This window comes from Mitosporidium daphniae, assembly GCF_000760515.2.
Source record: "Mitosporidium daphniae strain UGP3 chromosome Unknown contig-94, whole genome shotgun sequence".
In the NCBI taxonomy this organism is placed as follows: domain Eukaryota; kingdom Fungi; phylum Microsporidia; genus Mitosporidium; species Mitosporidium daphniae.
Window position 1 is genome coordinate 1 of NW_013546127.1, and position 18,479 is coordinate 18,479.

At 42.9% G+C, this 18,479-nt stretch overlaps 8 protein-coding genes across 8 annotated transcripts; 3 read left to right on the plus strand and 5 right to left on the minus strand.

Moving 5' to 3' along the window:
* DI09_94p10 (E1 component of oxoglutarate dehydrogenase) lies at positions 1 to 1,185 on the minus strand (the record flags this gene model as incomplete). The annotated part of the gene is made up of 1 exon (XM_013380989.1): positions 1 to 1,185. A coding segment is annotated over one exon (1,185 nt), but the record flags the coding sequence as incomplete, so codon positions are not given.
* Positions 1,186 to 3,323: 2,138 nt separating this feature from the next.
* Positions 3,324 to 3,796, plus strand: DI09_94p20 (uncharacterized protein; the record flags this gene model as incomplete). The annotated part of the gene is made up of 2 exons (XM_013380990.1): positions 3,324 to 3,518; positions 3,542 to 3,796. 2 exons carry the CDS (start codon positions 3,324 to 3,326, stop codon positions 3,794 to 3,796), a joined length of 450 nt encoding a protein of 149 aa, XP_013236444.1.
* An 83-nt stretch (positions 3,797 to 3,879) lies between these two features.
* Positions 3,880 to 7,248, minus strand: DI09_94p30 (uncharacterized protein; the record flags this gene model as incomplete). Its single annotated transcript, XM_013380991.1, has 3 exons — positions 3,880 to 5,116; positions 5,224 to 6,657; positions 6,728 to 7,248. The coding sequence occupies 3 exons, from the start codon at positions 7,246 to 7,248 to the stop codon at positions 3,880 to 3,882; spliced, it is 3,192 nt and encodes a 1,063-aa protein (XP_013236445.1).
* Positions 7,249 to 7,934: 686 nt separating this feature from the next.
* DI09_94p40 (uncharacterized protein) lies at positions 7,935 to 9,347 on the minus strand (the record flags this gene model as incomplete). The annotated part of the gene is made up of 1 exon (XM_013380992.1): positions 7,935 to 9,347. One exon carries the CDS (start codon positions 9,345 to 9,347, stop codon positions 7,935 to 7,937), a length of 1,413 nt encoding a protein of 470 aa, XP_013236446.1.
* A 114-nt stretch (positions 9,348 to 9,461) lies between these two features.
* Positions 9,462 to 13,751, minus strand: DI09_94p50 (uncharacterized protein; the record flags this gene model as incomplete). The annotated part of the gene is made up of 1 exon (XM_013380993.1): positions 9,462 to 13,751. One exon carries the CDS (start codon positions 13,749 to 13,751, stop codon positions 9,462 to 9,464), a length of 4,290 nt encoding a protein of 1,429 aa, XP_013236447.1.
* A 234-nt stretch (positions 13,752 to 13,985) lies between these two features.
* Positions 13,986 to 15,944, minus strand: DI09_94p60 (uncharacterized protein; the record flags this gene model as incomplete). Its single annotated transcript, XM_013380994.1, has 1 exon — positions 13,986 to 15,944. One exon carries the CDS (start codon positions 15,942 to 15,944, stop codon positions 13,986 to 13,988), a length of 1,959 nt encoding a protein of 652 aa, XP_013236448.1.
* A 45-nt stretch (positions 15,945 to 15,989) lies between these two features.
* Positions 15,990 to 16,361, plus strand: DI09_94p70 (uncharacterized protein; the record flags this gene model as incomplete). Its single annotated transcript, XM_013380995.1, has 1 exon — positions 15,990 to 16,361. One exon carries the CDS (start codon positions 15,990 to 15,992, stop codon positions 16,359 to 16,361), a length of 372 nt encoding a protein of 123 aa, XP_013236449.1.
* An 84-nt stretch (positions 16,362 to 16,445) lies between these two features.
* Positions 16,446 to 18,479, plus strand: DI09_94p80 (DJ-1/PfpI family protein; the record flags this gene model as incomplete). Its single annotated transcript, XM_013380996.1, has 2 exons — positions 16,446 to 17,391; positions 17,652 to 18,479. Coding segments are annotated over 2 exons (1,774 nt in total), but the record flags the coding sequence as incomplete, so codon positions are not given.

Sequence of the window (18,479 nt, forward strand, 5' to 3'; positions counted from 1 at the left end):
CATTTCTAAAGCCTCGTAAACGACTCCTTGWCCAGAAAAGGCGGCGTCGCCATGGATCAAAACGCCCAAAACCTTTTCTCTGGAGGAATCACCAAGGACCTTCTGGAGCGCTCTGACTTTTCCCTGAACGACAGGATTAACAGCCTCAAGATGCGATGGGTTTGCAGCAATCGAAATGTGGAACGCTTTTCCGGAGGAGGAAACCCTTTCGCAATTCATGCCAAGATGATACTTTACATCACCGGAGCCTCCAGCCGAGTAGTCGTGAACTCCATTAAATTCGCAAAATAGAGAAGCGACCGATTTTTTAGCAACCCCAACAAGCACATTGAGCCTGCCTCTGTGTGGCATCCCAATGACAACATTAGTAATGCCAAGGTCAACGGAATGGTCAATCAAGGCCTTTATTCCCGGAATAAAGGCCTCACACCCATCCAGTCCGAAGCGCTTTTCTCCAGGATACTTGGTGTGAAAAAACTGTTCAAAAGAATCTGCCCACAAAAGCCTATTAAGTATTTTCTGGCGCTTCTCAGAAGAATAGTCGTATTTTTTGATCTTCTCAAATCTGTCTTTGATCCAATCGCAAATCGTCTTGTCAGCAATGTGCATGTATTCGATTCCGATTGTTCCACAATATACCGCCTTAAGTGCATCAATGAGCTTTCGAAGCGTTGGATTTGGATCGGAAAAAAAAGAAATCTCATCAGGAGGCAATTGAATTGGCCTATCCAAATCAGCCTCCGTCCAGCCATAGAAGGAGATTCCAAGCTCTGGAGAAATATTTGCTTGGTTCGGGTTCAAAATGCCGAGCGGATCCAATTTGGCAAGCTCATGCCCTCGGAGCTGATATGCCCGAATAAGAGAGGCCACTTTGAGTGCCTCGGCCGTAAGGAGTGCAGAGGCTGCTGAAGACGGCGATTCATCGGGTTTAGACTTTGGTTTGGCCTCGCCATAAACAGACGGACCATTTAAGCTCGTAAAGTACGATTGAAGAGATGGATTGACAGATTGAGAATCCCGTATCCATTCCTGGTACAAATTGTCCAAATATGTAGCAGAATCGCCAGAGGCAGATAAATCTGCATCGCGTGAAAGGAATTTTTGCAAGCTGATCGACAGGAACGTCTGGCGCGACGAAACCCGAGCAAGCTTGTTGCCAAAAAGCCGAATCCCAACTGATCGCATGAAGTGGAAATGGAAGTGTAAATATGCTTTTTAAATTGGAAATGCATGCCGAATTGTTGCAATAAGTAGATGATTGTATTTAAAATTTACATTGGAAACAGCCCGGGGTTTTTTAACCTTGAACGCCGTCTTATTGGTTAGTTTTGCGATTTCAAATCTTATCCAGTAGTTTTAGGATTTTGGCGAACATACGGCCCTATTTTATGATTTATTGCTGCTGTTATCTGAATGTACTCAAATAAAAGAATGCTGCCCAACAATCCCACCCCCAATAGAATGCCTACATACTTGATATGCTCTCCATCTGCACCGGACAGTGATGCTCGTGTAAACACTCGGCCTCTTTACTCTTCTTCCACAAACTCGCCCAAGGACTCGTTTCAGGAATTTTCGCCCCCATTCATACCGGAGAAATATTCTTTGAATTCGCCGCTTTTAGCCCATACCAATCCCCCCTTTAACATCCAAAGATACGAATCTCGATGGCCCGTCCCTATCATTTCGCTTCCAAAGCGATTTCCATCTTTTTTGGGATCGGCAAGAAGACACATTTCCAGATGGATTCCACTTCCTGTCCTGGCTTTCTTCATTGTTTCGCTTTGTGTGTCGATTGTCGTGCTACTTAATCACATCAAATTTTTGCACCTTTTGCACTATATTTCGACCGGGCTAAATAGAAATTTTGGAAACTGGTATGATGAGTAGTCTTTCTAATTAATTAGGAAATATGTCATCTGCGGGCTTTCTAGCTTCGTTGCATGCTTTCCCTTTGTCATAGGATATTCTACCACTGTGGTGTTTACGGGCTTTTCCCTTGGCTTTGGGAGCGGGTTTGTCACCTCATATGTGGCCAGCGTGGCAGGCAGTGTTGTGTGCTTTTATGTTTGCAGAAAATATTTCGTTCAGGTGATAAGAGAATACATCAAAAAGCATCATCTTCTAGATGCTTTGAACGGGAGTTCATTCTTGAAACAACATGAGCTTAAGGTATGATAGCTCCTTTCATTTACCATCTGTAGACGCTGTTGGTACTTCGGATTGCCCCGATTCCCTTCAACATAATCAATTTGATCTCTTCGGGACTAGATGTTTCATTCACCAGCTATTGCATCGCGACCCTTATATCTCTTACAAAGCTATCGCTGTCATCCTACATAGGCTACTCCCTAAACAAGGCTGCTACAGAGTCCGCAATAACCAACAACATACCAAGGGAAAGCATTGTGGAATTGGCTATCTCATTTGGCCTATCGGGGATTTTTCTACTTGCATCTAGTATCTTGTATTTTCGCTTTAGAAAAGAATGGCAGCTTAACTCCTATTATACCCGGCAGGAGGAGATATGGCCTTCTGTGTTTAATAGAGTGTCATTTAGAAATAAAGGCACCGCGCCGCTTTGCTGATACAAATTGCTTGCTTTTTCTTGCCCAGGTTATTACCTCCTCTTGTTTATCTAAAATTTTATCCCTATTTGAGCTTGTTGGCGAGAAATATCGAATTTGTAAAATCTATGCACAAAAACTATTTCCTTTAACAACAGGAGCTATTCAGACGTTATTTATTTAATCATTGCATATGTAACACCTCCATTTACTTGCTCTCTTCATTGCATTTGTAACACCTCCATTTACTTGCTCTCTTCATTGCATTTGTAACACCTCAATTTACTTGCCCTCTTCATTGTATTTGTGATTTTGGACGGCTTTTCTTCTCATAATCCGTTTAATAAACTGACAGAAAAGTGACCTCGTTTTTTACTTTCTTTAAGCGCTGCATGGATATGTTTATCCCCACCCGCCTCATACTAGCACTTGTGTATGTCATGTTTTCAAACTCATAACATGCATATTTTATGGCGCGACAACCTTTCTGATTTTCAAAAAGTTGAGCCTGGTCGTTTTGTGCTTGGCTCCCCATTAATTTGCTATTTACTATTTGCTATTTGCAATACCCCTCCCTATTCAAAGTGTAATTTGGTAATTTTTTTACCGTTTACTGGCTGGAGTACTTTCTTCATTTCAGGGATCGCCCTGAAATGGCAACTCTCTGGCCTATAATATTATCGCAAGTTTAATCGCGAGTCATGCCTCTTTTAGGTAGATTTCGTTTCATAGCTTTGCAACAAAATTTAATTCTTAATGTTTTCCATAAGTTTATTAAGGAGCCTTTCCACATCCATCAAGCATAGGTTGAATGCTCGCCTTCCAGTTTCCTTTAACGAAACAGACATCAGCGAAAAGTTTATTCGAGGATGGGGGAAAGGCGGGCAGGCCGTCAACAAATCTAGCAATGCTGTCTATTTGAAGCACCATCCCACCAATACCGAGATCAAGGTAACTGCGTTTTTGATATATAGTGTCATATGCATAGATCTCTTGAACTGAATAGAAAAGAGGCCCGGAAAATCCTGATCAGGCGGCTTGACAATGCCATTAACGGGGAAAATTCGTTGGAATCAATAGAGGGCGTTAAAATCAAAGAAAGGAAAAGGCAAGCGGCAAAGAAACGTCGTCAGAAGGTAAAGTCCCGGTTTGAAGCAGAGGATCTTGCAACTGGACATCGGGAAGGCGCAGCAATCACCACCGATTTTGATGATAATAAAGGCTCGTAATTATTGATCGGTTTATTGGTTTACAATAATGGTGATCCAGTTAACATGACCAAAGAAAGGTAGCAATGATCAATCTGAAACGTCTAGGGTGGTGAAGCAGCAGGTGTGGTGGGATAACTAGGAAGTCCATCTGTTGGATGTTGGTCGCGATTGTCGGGAATCCCAATATCCAATCCAATATTTTGTGTCAATGGCTTAGTCATTCTTTGGGGTTGAATGATTCCGTGCTGTTGGACTGATGATGGCATCGATTGGGCGTTTATGCCTTTTTGCACGGCCAAATTTGAGGGAGTGGGAACGGAAGATCCCTGTTGACGCGAAACACTAATCATGGGCTGGGAAGGTAGCTGTGACAGTACTTGAGTAGCTGGATAAACTGGCGTTCCCATGCGCAGTCCAAGCATCGCTTGATTGTTATTTAGAGGTAGACTAGATCCGATACTAATGGATCCACTTATGGGAGATAATCTCGCAGTGCTTGAGATAATAGGCGAATTTGCGGGGTGTTGGAGGGGCAGGCCCGATTGGCGCGAAGCTTGCCCGGCAGCGTTATGTAATGGCGGCTGTGGATATATTGGAGCTGATGAGGGTGCCAGTAGAGGCTGGGTAGTGGGTCCTTGATTAGACTGAATCTGTGGCGAAGATGCTTGTTGAAGTTGTGGGAATGACGCCATCTGAGGAACATTATTCAGATGGGTTGTTTGGGGCGGCGGCAATGGCATAGAGCTTGAAAGCGGCTGCATTTGGGAATTCAAAGGAATTGGGGTAAAGTTTGAAGGACCTGCGGATTGGGCTTGGGCTTGAGGTTGGGCTTGAGGTTGGGCTTGAGGTTGAGGTTGAGGTTGAAGTTGAGGTTGGGGTTGGGGTTGGGGTTGGGGTTGAGATTGGGAATGATAATATTGTCCCAATGAAGGCTGATAGGTGGAAATTTGTGGTTGCAACATTTGAGTTCCTTGGGTATAAACATGGGAAGGTTGCTGAAAAGATGTCTGAGTCTGTTGGGTTGCAGATTGGGGAATTGACGAAAATTGTACTGGTTGGAGCATTTGGGAGTTCCAATTAGGCTGCCCCCCTATCGGCAGCATGCCAAGCGTTGGGTTCCAAGGCATACTTCCTGTGGATGGCACCGGTAACACTGATGACTGAAGAGGCATTTGCTGTGAGCGTTGGGACATTTGTATGTTGGAAATGGGTATCATTCTATTTGGAATTGGGGATACCGTTCTTTGGTTATGAGTTGCGTAAGCACCAACTCTTTGAAAAGGCTGAACCAGCGTCGTAGAGCCCTGGGTCGGTGATGGGGCCTGCTCAGGATATACCCTAGAATGAGTGGTTTGTTAAAAAGGTAGGGACGCTCGAAAATATAAAAGGGACCATAATATTACGGGCACAGGTAGAAATTAATAAATCAAATACGGTCTAATTACCCTTTTCTAGCAGAAGTTCCAGGAGGAACCATTCCAGGAAATCCGCCCCCAATGGGACTGATAATAACTGGACCTATATTTGGCTGGCTCTGGAAGTGGTATACTCGATGCAACCGTTTAAGTGCCAAGTCGGATGCAGAACAAGTGCTACTAACCAAGTGCTTTGGAATCCCCGAAGTTGCCTTTTTTACTGCAGATTCATGTGATGGATGAGCAGATATAGCGCTAACATACAAATTGTATGGAAGATGAGACTTGAATGTTGGAGAGGCTGTGTGAGTGCCACCTGAAAGAGAGCTAAAGGTTGAGAGCTTAGATAATCTTCTTTCCGATGTCAGGTTTACTTGTCGCTTATGGTCCTTGGTTAAAATGGACCCACCACGAGTGTGGATTTTCTTTTTAATAAGCCCAAAGATAAACAACCGTTTTTCCCATTGCTTAAGCTTCCATGATGGCGGGAGATTTGTGTTATTGTCTATGTTTTGAGGCTTGTGCGAGTTGATGGCCTTTTGATATATTCGCAACAAAAAGGATTTGGAACAGCTATGCGACTTTTCCTCAATGGGAGACAAATTGCGTTGAGCACTCTTTCCGTCAAGCTTAACCAAGTAATAGAAGCGCTGCAAAACGCTAAAAGGTGTGCGAACAAATGAATTGTGATGACACGTAGCATTAAGAAGCTCAGACACCAAGTTACAAGGAGGCATAAGCTCATGCTGGATTATAATTGGAAAATTTTTTGGACTGGCCGTTTGTTGATGGAGGGCAGAATTTAAATGGCAGTTGAAATTAAACTGCAAGCAGGCTTCAAGGATCAGCTGATCCTCCAACAGAGACCAGGGCGGAATAACCGGGTGTGGAGACGTAGATCTTGAAGAGGATATCGAATTCTCAAGATGATGCAAAAGAAACCCGTTTAAAGTTGTCAATGAATCGCTTATAGAGTTTGGGGGTGCCGAAGAGTATGAAAATGGACCCTCTAACAGCGTCAGAGAGTGTCCTTCATATTTGAGGGCATTTGACTTGTCAGGATATGTTTGCGGTAGATCAGTTGAAATATCCATTGAAGTCCGAGGATCTCCAGAGATGCATGGCAGATTTAAATCCTTCCTATCCGGCGGACCGAAAACAGGAACATCATTTAAAAAGGCTTGTTGGCAAAAAGATCCAATCTCCTCGACCTGGGTCAATGGAGGACTGGTTTTCGACAATACAAATTTGGCTGCATCTGCTGCCAACAAAAAAGCCAAGCGTATTTTTAGGCGTCTTTCCTCATAAAAATCCAAGGCCATCCACGAGATTTCATCGAAGAGAAAATCTCGATTTGTCCTCTTATTAACCCTGCCATGGACCCTAAGCGGCAGACAATATACGCTGTCGTCGGAAACTGGATTATGAAGCAAGGATTGGCGCTCCTTAATAATTTTATAGAAACTTTGTAGCTTTTTCAGCATTTCCGCCTCATTATGCGCATCCTAGATAAATAAAAAAGACAAAATCTTACCTTCCAATCTTCGCATTCAACAACTTTGCTTGAGATGGAAAGTTTGAGCAAGGTGTTTGAAGGAAGGGTTTCGAAAATAAGCATCCAATGCAAAAGTTCGTAATCCGAGTACTTTGAACTGCAAGAGTGGACGGTTTTAATGTCTTCAAGGCTTTTAACTGATGATGTCTGGTTTTCCAGAATCGACTTGAGCGAGTAGAACAGCGGCTTAGGTCTAAAGTTAACGCAATTTTAACATACTCGTTCGAAGTTGGAAAGTTGGGATTCCATTCCAATATTTTTTCCTTTAAATAACAAAAGAAAGCCGAGCTTTGTGGCTCAGCATTCGTTTCAGAAGCATCTAATGGCAAAGGTGAGGGGAATGTAGGAGTGGGTGAGGGCACTTGATCCAGTAGGAAATATTCCCAAACTGCAGAAAGAGCCTCTGAGTTTACTTGCTGCATAACCCCCATCCCCTTGTCCAAGACGTCTTTCTGCAAATTAAAACAATGTGCAGCCTCAAGTTGCTCTTTCTCTATCATATCGAATTTTTCAATCCAAGAAATAGGGTTTGGATTTTTAAAATCAAAATATTTTTATTTTTCAATGAATCGATGGATTTCAGACCAAAATTGCCTTTCTCATCTTTATGTATCGACATGAACATACTTTCTCGCAAAGCAAGTATGAAATTTGGCTGTTCACTGATGTCATTTCATAGAAACAGGTGCTTTATTATATGCTGAAAATTCGCAGATAGTCATCATTAAAGCCTATCTTTTATTTTGGAAGTATCCCACAATTAAAAGTAAATTTTTATATTTTAAAATCAAGGGTTTCAACCCGCATATTACATTGGCTGATAACAGTACGGTCGGATTCTTTCCTTTTGAATCCGCCCTTGATTCCACAGCCATGGATTAAATGGATTATTAAGAGCATAACGTTCATTACATGAGTAATTGTGTGTCAGACTAATCCGATATTTCATGAGTATACCGTATGATTAATGTTGATTTAAAGTAATGTACCTCGCATCGATTGCATCCAAGGGCACCGATGTTAAAAAAGTCCGATGGATGGTCTTGCATAATGCGTATGCAGTGACACTTTAGGTGCAACATGGGTGCAGCAACGTTCAATATATACGCTATATCCAAAAAGTCGCTGCATATGATTGTTGTTAATGTTGACTAAGATTGCTTTATTTAATGCTCGCTATAAATAATTATTCCCTTTCATTGTAATCGGGTGGATTGCAAAAATAGGGCAGTTCCCCGCGGATCCAGTCATTGAGGATCATCTTTGCAGCGGTACTGACGTCAGGCTCTCCGCCTTTTAAAAGTTTTCCTCGGCTTTTGGCCACTTGCGAGATGAATTCCAGACAGGTTGCTCCTTCGACAATCGAGGGATAAACTTTCCGCAGGTGTTCAAATCGAACCCGTTTAAGGATATCATCAACATGGTCTTCTGGCGTTGCTATATTCTCCACTCTAATAGCACCTTTCAAGACGAGTTCTGTGGGCGAATCGTGAATAGAATGCGGGACAATGCCGGGACAATCGATCAAATATATCCTCTTCATGAGCGATACATATTGCCATACTTTTGTTTGGCCTGGAATGGGTGCCACTGTGCATACACGTTTTGACTTCAAAGAGTTTATGACGGAAGATTTCCCGGTATTGGGAAAGCCAATAAAACCGACACTAATTTGCTTACGCTCCGGGTGTAGCTTGGAAAATTGCCGAAGAAGCGAAATCAAGGAGCCCTTTCCATATGGATTTTTTAGCGAGGCTTTATAAGCAAGCGTTGGCCGCTTTTTGGAGAGATATGAGATCCAGTTCTTTGTGACAGCCGGGGGGACCAAGTCACATTTGTTCAACAAATAAATAAGATGCTTATGTTTTGCCTCGGCATTAAGAAACGTCTCAACAGAGGCACATAAAGTTCCGAGCGGGTCACGGGCATCCAAAACATGGATCAAGACATCTGAGGAATCAATGACCTTGTATAGCTCATTCCAAATCCTCTTCGATTGGCCCTTTTTAAAAATCGGCTCATCCAAGACATCTGTGCCGCCGGCAAGATCATTTTCATCAATTTCCTCGTCTGCTCCACGTGGAGTCTGGTTTTGTTCCTCCGAAACTTTGGCCTCTTCTTCTGCCTTTGCTACAAGCTCTTCCAGTGAAGATGCAATAATTTTGGGCCGTTTTCTCGAGCCAGATTTGCTAAACGTTGCAGAAAACGACTCAACTTGGAGGAGATTCGAGGATGTCGATCTCTTGACGTCTTGAAGAAGACTCATTGGAAGCTTGTTTTGGCGCAGCAGAACTTGATACGGATCAGCTGTGCGGTTTTCCATTTCTTGTCTAAACTTTTCAATATTTTCAACGGACATGGTTCGCGTGTTTCCGAACCATTTTCTGTTGGGCTCGATTCTTACCACCGGCGAATCTGCAATCTTTTTGGCAAACGGGGCATCTCTAATTATATCGCCCTTTTTATTTCTTATAGGCTTTCCACCTTTAAGTAGCTTCTTTCTTGCTAGCTTGGTTTTGTCTGTGTAAAAATTCTCCCCTGAAGCAAACTTTTTTGACGGAAGAGGGGCCTTGGTGTTTTTGTGCGAGCTCTTGGCCATTTTTATTTAAAAAAATTATTTACAATTTTAGTATAAATTTTATTTATTTATGTAACAGGTTCTAACAGAATCAACGTGGCTTTTGGTCTCCAAATATTGTAGCTGCCATGCATATTAGGTCGTTGGCGTTGTAAGGTTGAATGGATCAACATATTTTTTCCTTTGAGAACCAGCTTTCCTAACAACGGAGCTGCCAGTGATGGCCATGGACGTTTGAAGCTCGCTGCTGCTGACATCAAAATTGGCAATAGTGCTATGCATCCCATATTGTCCCTGATCCTGAGGCATGGTTTGTATGGTATCCATAGGTGCTTGCATAGAACTATTTGTAATAACTGGAGCTGAAATGGTTGAAGAACTCGTTAAAGAGGCGTTTAAGGAAAGTGGCGATGAACGTTCTGGCTGGGGCTTCAAAGCCAACTTTGATTGTGTAAAGGGGGTTGTTATGTCTTTTTGCTCAACTTGTTGAGGCTCGTTAGCAACATGCGATGCATGCTGTTGGGAAAGGTTCACAGAAGCTGCAGATGGGGGCGGTTTTATCTTTTTGGGCTCTGGGCGAGGATGCTTTGGGTTAATCCATTGACCAAGCTCCTTGTCAAAGACAAGTTGATTTGCCGAGCCAAGATCTGCCCGCACCTTACGGGACCCACCTCGCTCCCCCAGGGAAGTAGATGAAAAGAAGCTTTTAATGGACTCAAGCAGAGAAGAATTCGATTGAAACGTATTTTTGGTAATCTCAAAAGTTGGATCTTCCCCATCGAGGCTTTGGCTTTCATTTTCCTCTACTGGTCTCGCTGACACACCATTTTCTGCGGATGGACTTTGTCTGCCTTCAGAAGTTTCAACCTGCATCTTTTCAAACGCAACTTTCGGTTCACCTCCAAAAAGGTGCATGTGATCTTTTCCAAATAATGGTTCAGAAGCAGCCGTAGGCTCCGGTGCTATCCTAAACTTATTTTCTGTGGCAAGTTCTGAAGCTACAGAAGCACCTTCGTTACTGGCTAAAGTTAGGCCATCCAAACAAGTGGGTGGACCATTTCTGTAATTTTCCAAAATTGGGGGAGGAATGAACGAGTTGGTCGCCGGAAATCGGGGAGGTTGGGTCATCGGGATCATTGCTGGAATTATTGGTTGAACCAATGATTTTTCGTCCATTGCAGGGACAAGAGGTGTCACACCAGGCCCAATTATTGAGGCGCCAGGGAGATGATCTGTAGCGGTCCTCTTGTAGGGTGCTTCTTCGTTTGCACATGATGGGTTGGTTGGAACGCCTTCTTTCCCAAAGCGATAAGTATATTTTGAGGTGAATTCTGACCATTTGGAGGCAATGATATTCCTCTTTTTTTCAAGCGTTTCTTTCAAAGTTATTTTAAAGGGGCTCAGAGCAGCCTGAAGGAATACACACGCCGCATACGAACGCAGCCATTGAAGATGAAGCGAAACATTCGAGTTGATTACGCTGTCGTGGAATAGGACGATAGGAATTGTGTTTTTTGGAGGAGATTCTTCTGCCCAAATTGCCAGTGTAAATGATAGTTGACTCGCCCAAGCAAGTTTGACCTCTAGAAAGGTCTTTGCTAGCATCAAATAAAGAGAGGGGTTTCCATTTGGAGGGCGAATTTGCAGCGCATGTAAAAGCAAATATGGCCATCTTTGGACAAGGTAGCCCGGGTCTCGGAGCGTTGCTCTCTTTAGCCATTGCACACCCAAATTACATTGATCGTAAATAAGATATGCCCTAAATACGAGCTCAAGGAAAGGAGCACGTGCCGATTTATGGTATTTTGAATCACCCTCAATTCCGATTCCAGGGTCCACTATCCAATCATCGACTTCAAGGCTTGGAAACTGCTCCTTGATAAGTGAACCGATTTGTGAAATAAAAGACGAAGATCTAGCTGCGGAAGACGAAGAGCCAAACAACACAAGAAGGACCGGTCTATCCAGGCAGTACCTCAAAAGCTCTATCTGATCATCAACCAACGGTTCTTCGCCAGAGTCCCCATTTTCTTGCTTCTCAAATAGTAAAAGTCGATTAAGGGTCTCCAATTCGGTCACACTGCCGCCATTTTCGCAATCGATTGCTTGCATAATGCCGTTGCGCAGTTGATCGGCAAGATGTCTAATCAACGGGGGAAGAGGTGAATCTTTCGAGCGATTGGAATCTGTATCTTCTTGCGGTTGCTTTTGCAGGTTTAAAAGAGATTGGAGAAATGCGCAAAATAAACGACGCTCAAAATGGAACAACGTGTTGTCTGTTTTAAATTGACTTTCCATAAAAAAGCATAGAGAATCTGAAAGCTTAGTCAATTGAATTTCCGAGTCTGACAGAAGAATCTCTTCACATAAGAGCTCATTTTCGGAGGGATCTGGATGTGTGGCGCACAATAAAAATCCTTGAGTTGAAAAGTAATTTTTCTCCCAATTTGGGTCCTTTTTTAGGCAAAGACGACTAAATGCGTGTGTAGAGCCTGCCCTGTAAAGAATTGCTTTGAAAAACACATTTGCAGAAAGGTCTTTGACAACTCTTATTTGTGGATATGGAAACGAAACAGCACCCACTGCCTTCCCATCCTGCGACCAAGAAAAAGAGATGCATGGGTGGACTCGTGAAACGTCAATAAGTCCTTGTGACTCTGAGCCAGAATCTGAGGCGTAAGAAAGAGTGTCATTTTCAAGTCTATAGTCATCTTCGCCATTTGAAGCAACCTCACAAGAAGAGACATCGTCACAGGATGAAGTATCGATAGATTTAAATGAATCATCGAAAAAAATCTGCTCCCTTACAGAAGATAATGGATCTTGGTCGCCAACTTGGGGAGGGTAAGCATTTCCATGCGATAAACCATGACCAGCCTCTTTTTCAAGAACCACAGACGCATCCACATCAGGAGTGTTGGATGGTGTGTCTGAAACCCCTTGGTTTCCATCCAAAAATCGCGATAGCCAATCTCCATTTGATGATTCTGATATCAAGAAGTCAAGTGGAACACCGGTGCTTGAGTGGTCGTTTGGATCGGTTGGTATAAGTTTTGCATCATTTTGAGAAGAGTTAGTTTGTGGATCAAGATTTCCGTCTATTGAACAGGGGTGACTTTTGTCTATGGTAGTGATGGGGGAATTTTTTTCGGGAACTGCAATTTTAGGTGCCATCTCAAAAGAGCTCAATGCTTTGTCAGATTCGAGAAGAGGAAAAGGAGATTGTTTTTTCATCACAAATGGATCATCCTCAAAAGAGGTACTTTCATCTGGAAAAGACTGCATTTCGGAGCTATCGTCTTGATGATTTTTGTTTGCAGATGAAAAAATACGGTCCTTCATTAAAGAAGTATCAATAGGTGTACTTTCAAGTGAGAAGGGAATGTGATCATCATAGCATATTTTCTCGGAAACTACAGATAAAGCTGGCTCTTTCTCAATCTCAACAACTTTTATATCCTCTGCCGGTTTCTGAACCTCAACAGCTTTCTTACCGTCGGCTGATTTCCCAATCTCAGCGCATTTCCCATCCTCGGAAACTTTTCCTTCACAGCTTAGCAAAGAAAGATCAGAAATCAATTCACCTAAAGCGCTTTCACCAGCATTTAATTGATGATAAGCTGGAATTTTTGTATCATGTTTTGTAAGGTTATCATCATAGTCGCTTAGCAATTCATCAGCCTCTCCCTCGTCACCATTTCCAAAGGTTTTTTCATCAAAGATTACATCATCGCTATTACTACTTTTTGAACAAGGCCAGAGTTTTGGCATTTCTTCTAAAAATGAATCAGAATGTCTCTGCATAACAGCTCTTGTATCTTCAAGCAAGAAATCTTGATTGTATGGAGAATCGATTTTCAGATCATCGGGTGTCTGGGGATACCCATTAATAATTGGAATCGGAGAGCTACCAAGGATTGGAGAGTTTTCGTTGGGAAAGGCATGCGGTTGGACAGGAGGCTTGTTCACCGGGGTTAGAGCATCATCGATTGCTTGAGTTGAAGGGCAAGTGGGGTACTCTGAAATTTCGGCATTTTTCTCAGTGGAACTATTGATCGGGTTCATGTGGCGCTGGAGTTCTGGAACCATTCCATCTGATGATGTATGGGACAGCTCCAGCAAGCGCCGAAACGTATCTACTCTTTGTCTGGTTGCTAGCGAATGGAGAGGAGAAGATAAGGAATTTATGTCGCCTTTTACATTGGTACGATTTGGTGGCGCTGATGGTTGCGGCAAGTTTAAATAATCAATACTGGCGTATCTGCTGAAATCCAATTCATCGCTATAGTTTGAATTTTTTGACTCGTCATTTGACAACACATCTTCGTCGATGCCCCAAGCTTCGGCTGCATCTTTTTGAAAATTTTCGGTTGCAGAGCCAGTTGACAAATTCCCTGAACAATTTGGTTCTCTGCTTGGAGCCATTAATGAGAAATAACAAAGATTCCCTTACAATTTAATGTCAAGTTTAAATTGAAAGTGCAAATTGATGGAATGAACTGATATTTGTGCACTATTTTACAAACGTATTTTGGAAATTTATTTCTCATCGTAACAGTCCCACGCTCGTTGGAAGCAAGTGTTGCATTGTTTTGCGATGCTGCTGCACGTCTTTTTGGCGGCTCATTTTCACATCTCATTTACAACTGGCCTAGGGCTTCATATGCTAGAAATTGTGAAATTTTCAATTTCGGACTCGACATTGATGGGCCAAGTTGATGGATAACAAACCATCGCCTTAAAAATAGGGGCAATCAAGTCAAATGCAGCCCGGTGTTCTCTGGGCAAAATCTTTTCTCTTACAAAAGATATGATAGAGCATTTTGATCTAACCTGTGCATGTGCCTTTCGTAGGTCGCAAACAGTATCGAACCGCTTACATATGTGATCAGAAAGCGGTTGTATCGATTCAATGCCAACAAATGGCACTTCTTTGCCTAACCCTAAAAATACATTCTTTATCAAAGCAGAGTTTTGTTGGAAATAGTTTCGGTTTTTCTCGAACAAACCCACCGCCTCCTTTAACGAATGCAAATAGCAGCCAACCGGCGCAATGGAAAGAAATTTGTGCAAAACCTTTCCATGGCCCAGAGAAGTGAAAAAATTAACAAATAATCCTAAAAGAGGCCCATTTAAATCCTTTGCAGCAGCTAGCAACAGATAGGAGACGAATTCTATCCTATGACTTTCAGAAAATAATTGGTCCACTTGTGCAATATTTAACTTTGCAACCAATCTAAGGGTCAGCGGAATAAAGGATTGGTCAATATATAGGGTGTTAATGAACACAGATTTTGTAAACGGAAGTTTTTTGTACGCTTCGACAAATACATGGTACAGATCTAAGGTGAATTGCACAAACTTGAGGGTATCACTACCACATTGCCCGAGGCCTTCGATGGATTGAAGAAACCTGTAGAGAACCCTGCAAATAGGCAATGAGCCAATCAGCGAAAGAGCTGCATCTGGGAAAATTGAAAGCTCTCCAGCGTCGCAAAAAGAATTTTGGTCAATCACAGATTCCACAAGTAAGAAACTTGACCTTGGATCTGAATAAAAAGAAGAAGATCGCAAAAGGGCTTTCCATATGAAAAGATTTTTTGAAAACGCGTCTGGGAACAAGTCCTTCGACATCAAATAGGCTTTTAATAATTGCTTGAAATAATAGGGCTCGCTAGCCGTTCCACTGCCCAAGTTGCTAAAATAAGGCCAGGAGCGTTCATAGAGACGGAACATGGTTCCGCCAAGCAGATTTATAAAGGCCAGAGGCCGCCCCTCATCGAAGGTCGGCGAATCCCCCAAGTATTGCTTTTGAATTTCCATCGCAAAGGCCCCCTTTTTATTGTCAGGAATATGCTTAAAAATAGACTCTTCTAAATACGGGATATATGGATTGAGCTTGGATGAATCCGGCAGGTGTTCATTCAACAATTGGATTGTAAAATTGCAAGTGCTCTCAAGATCGAATTTGCATGCAAAAACGGAATCAATAATGGTGTTCAATAGCAGCAGACCGCTCTTCTCCTTGAGGATGTTGACAAAGATCGATGAAAGTTCTGAATGGTCGCCAAAAAGAACCTTTGGGAGAGAGCGATGGGCGTCCCTCAAAGTAGAAGGAAGGAAATTGGACGAAGAGGCCAAATTAAACGAGAAAGAGACCGAAGAATGCGCTGTCGCAAGCTGGGGGAACTTTGAGCAGAACTTTTCTAAATGTGTTGAAAAAGCCTGTGTGTCTTTTTCAGCTAACATCACTGTTGAATCAAAGCGAGCTGACAGGTATTTAGAAAGAAGAGAACCAACTCGTTTGGAATGGACTGTGGCTAAGATTTCTACCGGAATTGCACAGTGGATCCTATGATCTGCGTAGCCAGGATTCTTTTCAAAGTACTGCAAGAATCCCAAGAAATCGTCCACTTCGCCATGTTCATCCCCAAAAATACTGAGATAAGCAAGACGACGAATGAAAAAATCGACCGATCCCACGGTGCGCCTGGTTTTGTGCTCAATAAATTGCTCAATCAGCGCGGTAGATATAGAGCTGTGAAATGATGCCAATGCAATTGAAGAATAGCTGTGACACCAAGGGGTATGTCTAGAGGATACAATTAGCCTCATCATGATGAGACTGGGATGGTCCCTAATTTTTTTAATTTTAAGCGATGGATGAATGGTTTTGTCTCCGATGTGCCTTTACCAACTATGCAAGCCGTCCCTCTTGCCTTCACTGTACGCTTTTCCGAAATCGTTTGGCTAGCAACTTTATCATTAGAATCTGAGGGACCCCCTCATATCGACACGCAAGCTATCGTGAACACTGGCGAGTTTGATCAAATCTTTTCAAAAAGGAGTCCAACTGGATTTCTCCTGCTCAGAGGTCTTGATCCATTTACGGAAGAAAACTCGATTTATTCTGCATGTAAATTTGTAAATGTCGCTCCAAAGCGTGTTTTCCTTGCGCGCGACAAGATGACACGCGTATCGATGGGATTTGCCTTTGTGGAGTATCCCAATCTGGATGTATGCTTGCCACTTTAAATGTAGATTTTCTCGTCCGTTTTTGCATACCTTTTGTCGGAAAACATTGAATTTTCAATTTCTGGCCGCCCCCTTGCCGTAACCATGGGAAGGAATCTCTATGCCCCGTATACTGACCCACGTGCTAATAGTGTTAGGAAGTCGACCAAAATAGCTTATTGGGATACAGAGTGTGTCCTTAGTGAATTTCCAGAAGAAGGAACCAGCGATCTCTCCGACTTTTACCTCTTTATGTCATCAAGCAATGAAAACGCAATTTCAGAAAAGATCGACGACAAGTTTCCGATGCAAGGCGATGCCACAGATGATCTTAGAAGATCCCCAGTTCTGACCGTTTCGGATCCGAAAATTAGCTCTATGCCTCTGCTATCTGGTCTTATCTCGGCAGATTTTAATGGCAAAACCGAGGTCTTTGGTGCTGAGGTTTGTTCATACGCTACCACCGCGAATGTCGATATTGTTGACGGCAATTCTCCAAATAGATCTTTAAATGGGGGTACCGAGCTTCAAAATACATTCTCTGGCGAACGGCAAGCTTCTTGTACCAAATCCATCGAAAAAAAGAAAAAGAGAGCAAAAAAAGAACCTGTCTCGCCAACGATTCGCCCTGACCCCTCGTGCTTTATGTTGACCCGAGACGGGTATTATTACGACTATAGAACGGCATACTACTACCAATTTGATCGGAATTGCAACATGTATTTCCCAATATCGGCACCGTCAATTCTCTCAAAGGGGAAAGAATCTGTCTCGTCGCAACCAGAGGGATCCATATTTGCTTGTTTGCTTTGTAAAAAATCGTTCTCCTCACAACGGCAACTGGACATTCACAAGGACAAGTCAGAAATACACAAGGTTACTCGTCCATTTTCACCTTTAGAACAATGCGCTACTTTATACCGAAACAGAGAAGGACAAAAAAGTTGCTGCAAGCCCGAGCTTATCTTCTGGAATTGGGTCTATCCTAATGAAAAGCATGGGGTGGAAGGAGGGCGAGGGCTTGGGTCCCAGTGGCAGTGGAATAACAGAGGTACTTTTTTTTCTCATTGAAATAGCCTGTCGAGGCAAGGAGGCATTCTGGAAGGAAAGGCATAGGCTCCAACATCCATAAAAGATCTATCGCAAAGGGCTAGCAACACTATGCTTTTGGATGTCACCACCTTCTGTTAAACCGATTGAAGTAAATTTCCGCAGGATCAGCCTTAGTCCTTTCCAGCACTTGGCAGCTTGAAAATTTCAATTTGAGATCTGCAATTTCAGTTGACTTCAGTTTGACTTTGCTATTGACAGCAATTGATGCCAATTTATCAGCTTTCAAAGCTAATCCAAAATCGAAACGTATAAATAGGATCTCGTTTCTCGAACCTCACAACATGTCTCAACATTCGAAATCTCTTTTGGTCATTCTCACAAACTCCAGCAAGCTTTCCCATGAAAGCGAACCATCCCCTACTTCCCATGTAACTGGATTTGATATCAAGGAGGTCGCCTATATCTACATGAAGCTTACAAAGAACTTTAAGGCTCCCATTACTTTTGCCACCCCTCGCGGAGGAGAGGCCCCTATTGATCCCAGCTCAAGAAAGGAAGGTGAAAAGGATGAAATCGTCCGCGAATTCCTTCGTGACAGCTCCCTTCAAAGCATGTTCCGCTCGACCACTTCCCTCGATGAGATTCGTCCTGAAGATTACTTCTGGGTTCTTATTCCTGGAAAGCATGGTGCCATGATGGATCTCTCTGAGAATTCCACTCTTCGCCGTATTCTCAGCACCATCTATAATGACAACCAGGGATACATTGCGACGATTGGACATGGTGTCTCTGCCCTCCTTTGTTGCCAGACTGGAGAGGGATCTTCCAAATTCGGCCCTAACTTTTTAAAGAACCGTTCGCTTACGGGCCCCACCAACGAAGAAGAGTCCATGCTGAAGATGGATAAGCTAGTCCCCTATCTTATTGAAGATCGTCTCCGTGAATGTGGTGCCAAGTTTGAGAAAGAGTCCCCCTTCAAGCCATTCGTTGTCGTAGACGAGCGTCTTGTCACCGGCCAGAATTGTAACAGCGTCAATCAGTGGATTGAACACATAATTGATCTGTGCCCCAGCCACAGAAAACAAT